Raw genomic sequence first — 8616 nt, forward strand, 5'->3', positions numbered from 1 at the left:
TCTGCAAAAAGGAATTTACAAATTATTACAGATAATAACGTACTAAGAATTCTACTAATGTATCTGCAAGCAGTTTAATGGTAACTGAGAATAAGGAGATTCATGGTGGGAAAGAAAGCTCCCGCTAGAAGGTGAAGACTTTTTCACTTTGAGGATGTCATCTGTTTTCTTCTTAGATTCTAGGAATTTCTTACATCAACAGATGTGAAAATTATGATCCAGGGAGATTAAATGAATTCCCAGAGAAAATCAATGGTGTAAAATAAAGGAAAAATTATCACACACACAAACCCTAGTTTGGGAGTCTATCTCCAGAAATCTAACAGACCTTGGTTATCTTACAGAAATATGAATAAGAAACAGGACCAGTGGTCACACAACTAATTACCTTCTTATCTACTGGCTGCTTTTGCACGATTTTCTGTGAGCTGTTCACATGAAAATACCATACATAACTGAAGCAAGAGAATACACTAAAGTCAAAACCTAGTCATAAAGTCCACTCTAGGCTTTTTCACATAAAAATACCTAAGGCTACTTGTTTAACTCTGATGAATAACTAGAGCTGGAAAACTTTCAATTTGGCCAATAACTAATTGGTTGTCTTTCCTCATCTCCCTAGCCATGTAAGAGTCAGGTTGATAAAGCATATGAAGGACAGATTCTCTTCATGTGGCTGACCCAAAACATGGCAGGAGTTGTCCGGGGTCATATTTTCTGTTATATGAAATATGAAGCAGAGGGGGCTGATCTGAAAGGAAAAAAGAATAAACACACACAAAGAACAGAGAGGAATAAAAATGAGAGAGGTGGATTCCTGATGGCATCCAGTTCCGGTTGAAGCCCTTTCCTAAAGACTGGCTAAAATTTATGCCATTTTATATCATCAAGGTCTACTGGAACCAATTTTAGTTTGTGAGTTTCTTTTTTGAGTAGTATTAAGGACTGATATTTAAAACGTTTATTCTTTCTTAGTAGTCTTCCAACAAACAAAGAGAAAATACACTTAAAAAAAAAAGATTAAAACTCATTCTATCTTGCAATTACCATAAGGGTACATTGGGCCCTTTTACAATATAAATCTAAGAATAATCATGAGGTCACAATGATCTTGTTTTTTCTGTATCTTGAAACATTTTGCTATTTTATCAGCCTAAGAATTAATCATTAATCATCAATTATTTACAACTATGTTAAAAAAGGACTTAAGAAAACAGAAGAACTGATGGAATCACCTAGAAGAATGATGCAACAGTGAAATAACCAGTTTTCTGACTGCATTACCCAAAGTACTGCATCATCTTTTAAAAAGGAAAAAGCCAATCTGGAGACACCATCTTTGCAGTGGTTTTTGTGTCTGTTTGTTTTGGGGGGAGTTTTTTTTTTTCACTTTCATTGAACACAATTGAAAATTCAGAATTTTCACTTTTCAACGGAGAAGAAAACTGACAGAGGAAAATATTCCACAATTAGACAACTGAGAGATAAATGCAAAGAGACAGAAAACAGCACTCTAGAGTCTAATGGTTATGGTGAAAATGAATGTAGGAGCAAAATCTCAGACAAGTCTTCGAATAACAAGTCTATTGAATAACAATATCCTAGATGAATTTCTCAAACTCAAGAACTGAGGAGTGAACAATATATTTCTAAGAACAAAAAGGAAATATGGTGTTCTCGTGAAGTTAGTCATTCTATAAGAAAAGATTTTATCTCACAATATTTTGTGACAAAAACCTGAACCATTCGTGCCACCTTACTAAATGGATATGTAACAGTATTCTTTCATTATGTATGACATTTGTACACCAGCATTTACTTGATACAGTCCCTACATGGACAAATGCTGAGGGCAGGTGTATACACAGATGACTAGGAGGAAACATGACATAAAAATGAAAAAACTCAGTGGATTGATCACTCTAATTGGTATTTATAAATCTAAGAATAAACATGCTTTGTAATTATGGAGCAAACAGCCATGCCTTTAACAAAATCATAAGCCGTCAAAGTTTTCATAAGTATTGGTTTTAATGACACAAGTCAGGAAAAAGAACCAGAAGTAATAATAGGTTAAAATCTATTAGAGATGTAATTGAAATCTGGAATCAGTATTTACAAGATACACTCCAGTTCACAAAAAGAGTTAATAAGCAGTTAACTGCATTCAAAGAACACTGCCTATTTTGAGCATATATGCTTTCAAAAGCAGAAACACATGGAATAAAAATCTGAATTTGCTATATATAAGTTCTTATTAAAATTTCTAATGAAGTTTTTCACTATCACTTTATTCTTACTTTTGTAGATTTTTTATAAAATAACAAAACAAAAAAATTAAAAGTACATTGGATCAAGGTGGTAAATGTGAAGACTTTTTCTTGGCACAGATGGTTAAATTAGCTTAGATTGGTTGCCATTAGTTGCAACTGAGGAAACTTTACTAATTAAGTCAATTTCAAATCTTAACATCTGTAAGCAAATCTAATTTCCTCTAGAAAACATACTGCCCTCTGTCTATACTAAAACTTTCTAAATAAATAGAATTTTCTATTGTAATTTCCTAGTGGTTTCAATCATATGTTCACTTTCTCTTATTGCAGTCACATAAGGCATTACCTTTATGAAGTGCTTATGTGCTGATAGAAGGCAAGAATCATGTATAGTCAAAATCACCTTAGAAAATGAAGTCCTTGGGAAGTCCAATAGTCTTGTTTTCCTCTAGTATTGGGTTGGCCAAAAAGTTTGTTCGGGAACCCAAACAAACTCTTAGGCCAACCCAGTATTTGAGTAGCTCATGGTACTCTGAATAAGCACCAAGCAAGGAAGTTGGCTTTCATTTGGGGATGTGTTATACCAAAAATAAATATTTTTGAACACTAGAACCATACTTGCCTCAGTCCAAAGATAAAATTAGGAGAGAGACTAGAGTTGAAATCAACAGAGGGACAGAAGATTTCTATCTCTCTTCTCAACCTCAACGCAGAGCAGTCATTCATTAAGCAGGTTGACCCCATTTGCTCCCCCCTGCCCCCCACAAATGTATACTGGCAAATTTAGCTTAATTAATACCATTACACACATCTCTGCCATCCGATGTTCCTGAGTGGGCCCATCCTGAGTGCTTTCTCAAGGATTTCTTTAGGGACTATAGGGACTATTTCCTATCTCAGCCTTACAAAGAAAGAAGCTATTACATTCATCTGTCACTGAAGCATCTACTAATTAGGTAATTACAGCTAAGGTCTCTTAAGTGCCACCAAATTTCCATCTTCTATTGAGGCAGAATACTTCAATAGTCCCTCTTGAGAGATCCCTCTACTTTCAAATTCCACAATCTGACCTTGATAATCTAGACCAGACCCCAGTAATGCTCTCTGTCAGAAAGTATTTTCTTATATTTAAATTCCATTTTCTCTTTTATGGGCTTAGCAAGGGAAAACATGCTACCACAGTCCCCTAAGAATACTGTGTGCTGAAATACTATTAAGTGTTCCCTCGCTGTTCTTATCCAAAGGCTAAATAGTTGGGTGTCTTTAGTACTTTACAACAGATCCCACTTTAAAACCTTTCATTTTCTTTGCAGCTTTCCTTTGAACCCTTTCCAAGTTTTCCTCATCCCTATTAAGTACAATGTCCAGAGCTAGTTACCATGAGGCACTGTCTAATAATGAAAAAATGGTAAAATTAATTTGCTATTCCTATATTCTACATTCTCTGTATACAAATATCACACTTTTTTAATGTTAGGGGATTAAAAAGCTCTAGATTAAACAGAATTGCATTCTTCACATTATACTTAAATAAATGTACTACTGCAGTTTAGCATACTAATAAAACATAGTAAATCCTTGATAATGATAAACTGTTGCCAATGTTATTTTCTAAACTTGGCAGATTTCCTTCTTCCAGCATTCAGAAGCAGCAGTGGGAATATTTAATAGCAAAGTGCAGTAACATGTAAATATATTCTTCATCGAAGGAAGATGACAGGGCTTAAAAAAAAAACTAAGATAAAGGGAAAGAGAGAAAAAGTGCATTAAAAAGAGAGGACTGAAATAAAGTATGAATAACTTTCATGGCTTCAAAAAAGAAAAAAATCTAAATCTTTACGTTTCCTTACCTCTGATCTTAAGATTGTATGAATGGCTTCAACTTCCTTTCTCCTAGCATTAGGTAATTCTGCTACAAAAGAAAGAGCATATACTGAATATATACTCAGTCAACACCATGTGAAGTAAACAGGCATTTTAAGGAAAGTATATTTCACTGAGCTTTAAACAGAATGGCATGCTGATCTGAGAACAAATTCAGAAGACAAACATCTCTTGATTGTTATCACAACTTTCTATTGTCACAAATGTTCTTTATTGTCATGTAAGTCATTCTTTGCCTATCTTCTACACCCTAGAGCATCTACCTTTACCCCATGGAAGTGTTCATTAAAATTTTGTTATGGGGTTTCCCTGGTGGCGCAGTGGTTAAGAATCGGCCTGCCAATGCAGGGGACACGGGTTCGAGCCCCGGTCTGGGAAGATCCCACATGCCGCGGAGCAACTAAGCCCGTGCGCCACAGCTACTGAGCCTGCACTCTAGAGCCCGTGAGCCACAACTACTGAATCCGTGAGCCTAGAGCCCATTCTCCGCAACAAGAAAAGCCACCGCAATGAGAAGCCCGTGCTCACAGCAACTAGAGAAAGCCAGCGCACGGCAACAAAGACCCAAAGCAGCCAAAAATAAAATAATTTTTTTAAAAAATTTGTTATGGAAAATTAATCTCTCTCTGTTGGCTTAGTATAAATTTTGATGAAACTTACGCAGCTAGGGTTTTAAGGACATATTTCTTTTCTTTTTTTTTTTCTTGGTTTGGCCATGCCGTGTGGCTTGTGGGATCTTAGTTCCCCGATCAGGGAATGAACCCAGGCCCTCGGCAATGAAAGCGCCGAGTCCTAACCACTGGACCGCCACAGAATTCCCAAGGACGTATTTCTCTTATGAAACTGGGGTTTAGAGGGCCTTACTTCTAATTTTTTCTGCTCCCAATACTACCAAAAAATTAATGACCTACAAACAAAGAATAAAAATGCAGCAAAAGAACACTTATTTCAAGTAACGAGGACACAAGTTATTTAAAATGTGAATGAGCTCAGTCTTGTTTTGTACATTTTCATTTAAAAGGAAAGTCAGAGGCCCACAGTACCAAAATGGCACAGCTGATGCTGCCAGATAATCATCATCCAGAGTTAGATTTCTTTTCTAAGTACTAGTATTTTTCATTACTCACAGCCCTTTAACACTATAAAAATAATTTCTCTGAATTAGTGTAAATCAAAAGAAAATACAAGTGGCACCCGATAAATAATAGTGACAAACCCACTCTTCTTGTTTTGAAAAATCACCAGGTGGGGATGCTTGGGTGGTTGTTTATACATCTTGCTTGAAACTCTGACAGGATTGTCTAATTGCTATTTAGAAGGGAACAAATTATAATCTAATCTGTTTAGTAAGGTCATTGCTAGAAGCAGCAGTTGTTTCAAAGAGGGATTAAAAAAAAAGTCATGAAGACTTTTCCCCCCAGGGCCTGCCCCACAAAATCCTGGTCTTTTTAAGAATAAAGGGGAGATGTTATGCAGACCAAAAAAGTTTTCCTCAGTGAGGGAAAACAAAAATAACAACTATCATTTATTGATGCTCACTATTTGTTAGGCACAATGCCATGCATTTTACACTCATGATTTCAGTTAATCCTCCCAACTTCATGATAGGTATAATTATCCCTATTTAACAGATAAGAACACTCTGCTTTTTAAAGGTTAAGTATTTAATAATTTGCCAAAGATCCCACAATTTGTAACACATGGAAGTGGAATTTCAATCCGTGTCTGATTTAAAAACCCAAGCTCCTAAATCAATATAGTGTTCGGTAAAAGAGCAACTTTCTGATATTGTAAAGATGGTTAATTTTCAAGTTGTATCAACAGTGCTATTTTGGAACTGTTCTTGTTCACTGTTAGCACAGGGTAGACACTCAATAAATACTTGTTGAATGAATAAATGAACTGCACTCTGACCCTATTTTTAAATGAGTCACAAAACTAATAAATTGGGTGTTAAGCAAGTCCTATTTTAATGCAAAGGGAAAACAATAAAAGCAGATTTTTAATCACTCAGCAAAAATTTTTATTGAGCATCTACTATGTACCAAGGAAGGGACCACATACTGGTAATATAAGGATAAATAAAATAGAGCTGTCAGAGAGAGATCCACAAAGTTCTGTTAGACACAACTCAACCTGCCATGGAGTGAGAGTGGTTTCACCAGGTACCTGACATGTGAGCAGGGTCATACAGGAAAAATTGTTTTCCAGGTAAAGGAGGGTAGTGGAGGAAGTAGAAAGGAAGGGCTTTCCGTGCAAAGGCCTGGAGCTGTGTAGGTACCTCACAACGTTGCCTGTGCAGAAGCTCTGGGTGTAAGCATGCTTGTGTATATGAATGTGCATATATGTGGCTATTGGGAGAAAAGGGGAGAGAACAAGAGGTAAGACTGGAAGAGGTAGGTTGAACCCAGACAGGATAGGTTTCTGGTCTCCCAAAATTAAGAGGCTTGGATTTTATCCTGTAAGTAACAGAGTCAAGAGATTTTAAAGCACATTTGTTTTTAGAAAAGTAATTGGCAACACAACAGGAAATGGAGTAAAGTAAGGAGAAACAAGTGACAGGACATGAAACAGAAATAGTGTGTGGGAGAGATAATGGGGATCTGAAGTAAGGAAGTAGGAATAATAAAGAAAGGACAAATACAAACAATTCAGGCACAGGATGAACAAGATTTGGTGACTAATTGGAAGTAGGGGGGAAAAAAAGAGGCAAAACAAAGTGACAAAGATTTCTAAGTTTAGGAGAACGGGTGGATGGTGAAACCATTAAAATTGAGAATACAGGAGCACATTCGGTGGGAAGAACAAACTGAATTCTACCTTAAGCCTGTAGGACATCCAAGTTGGAGACGGGGTGCCTATTTTCTGGCTTAGGGTCAAAGGAATAGTCAACTGTTTTCCCCTATCTAGGAAACAAGGAGAGACTAGGCATTTCCCATGTTACCTAGCCCTTCTCTGCTTCTGACTGCCCTCAGGGTCACATGAGCCTTTCCTGAACACAGGAAGAATCCCTTTAACTCCCATCCCCAACCTGTCCCACCTGATGGACCCCCAAGCAGTTAAATGGATTTCGGCAGCTCCCCAATCTTCCTCCCTTCTAAATAGACCCCACAGAAATTCTAAATATAGATACTATTTTTCTAAATCAAACCATCTTTCTCTATTTCAACCAAATAAACACGAAAACTCAGTTAAATCAGTATTAAAAAGTTAAACCAGAACTCTAATTTATTTACAACAAACAAACTGCCAAAGAAACTGCTCTCATCCAAAAGACCACCCATTATCTCTCTGGAGGCAGACCCAGAATGAAATTTAAGAAGTCTTTTGATCTAAATACTACTTGCTGAAAGAAATATCAAGAAATCAAAGGGGTAATTAACTTAATCAACGATTACCATGTAACTCTGGGTCACTATTCATTAGTAAAACAAAATGAGGACTTCAAAAATGAGTGAAGGTTGCTAAGGGTACCCAAAGCTTGTTCTACTGTAGAAATATGGTGGGGGGGGTGGGGGAGGCAGCGGGCAATTAGGCACAAAAGTACAATTTCAGCTGGAACGCTGTAATGTGTCACCAGAATAAGCAAAACTATAAAGTAATAGGAAAACCATACCCATGTTTCACTAACAATATATTCAAGTGAGAAAGGGTAAGAGTCACTAAATATCTTAATTATGAGTTACTTCAATAGTTAACGAAAATCGAAGAAAACCCGAACTGACGTGTCATACACAAATAATTTTTTAAACTGTGTCAGTATAACGGAAGAGGATCAAAATCAGTTCCGCCCCCAAGTTAAGGGCAAAGGAAGAGGTGGGCGTGGATGCACCAAACAAAAATAAACTCTACGCGACGTAGGGGCAGTTCCACTCTGCTGAGCTATCCTGGGTACTCAACGGCGAAGAACCAGGACTCTTCCCCCACCCCCCGACCCCAGTGGTCTCTCACTAGAGAAAATCGGTTAAGAGGCAAAAGGAGTGACACTCCTCTGGACCTGTCTGCGTCTCGTGACAGATGGACTTGGGGACCAAACGGACGCTCCCAGGGTCCCAGTAAACCCCTCCCTCCCATCGCCCCAGCTGTTACCTTCCACATCCTCCGTGCCCTCCATCAGCATCTCCTTCGTAAAGTTTGAAATCTGGCCAGTGAGGGAAGCCAGGCTGCCCCCGACTTGACTCAGGGACTGGCCCAAGCCGGAGCCGAGGCCCCCAAGCCAGGACGACATCGCCGCGGGTTAGAGAACAACCTGCTCCCCTCCAAGAAAGGCGGCCAGCGTCGTCGGACGACCCCGCCAAATGTCCTCGAACCGCTGTCTCCGGGGGACTGGTCCAAATCACAACACTCAGGATTTGATAAGACAGGGATTCCTAGGCAACGCCGGCTTCGGGGACCCCCACCAACCGCCGGGCTCTGACTAGAAACGCAGAGGCCTGGCCTGGGACTTTACCAGGGGCCC

The 8616-nt window shown here is 38.3% G+C and overlaps 1 protein-coding gene across 2 annotated transcripts in view; it reads right to left on the reverse strand.

Moving 5' to 3' along the window:
* TRIP11 (thyroid hormone receptor interactor 11) overlaps positions 1 to 8385 on the reverse strand; it is a gene marked incomplete at its 5' end in the record, with an annotated part of 65450 nt that extends 57065 nt beyond the window's left edge. The window contains 2 exons of one of the 2 annotated variants that reach the window (XM_079699610.1): positions 4124 to 4182; positions 8247 to 8385. In XM_079699610.1, coding sequence (XP_079555736.1) covers positions 4124 to 4182; positions 8247 to 8385 — 198 coding nt within the window. Of the gene's footprint in view, positions 1 to 4123; positions 4186 to 8246 lie in introns of both variants that reach the window. The other variant, XM_079699609.1, reaches the window with a different exon arrangement.
* Between the last annotated feature and the right edge of the window lie 231 nt (positions 8386 to 8616).

Source organism: Hyperoodon ampullatus, assembly GCF_949752795.1.
Source record: "Hyperoodon ampullatus genome assembly, chromosome: 3".
In the NCBI taxonomy this organism is placed as follows: Eukaryota; Metazoa; Chordata; class Mammalia; order Artiodactyla; family Ziphiidae; genus Hyperoodon; species Hyperoodon ampullatus.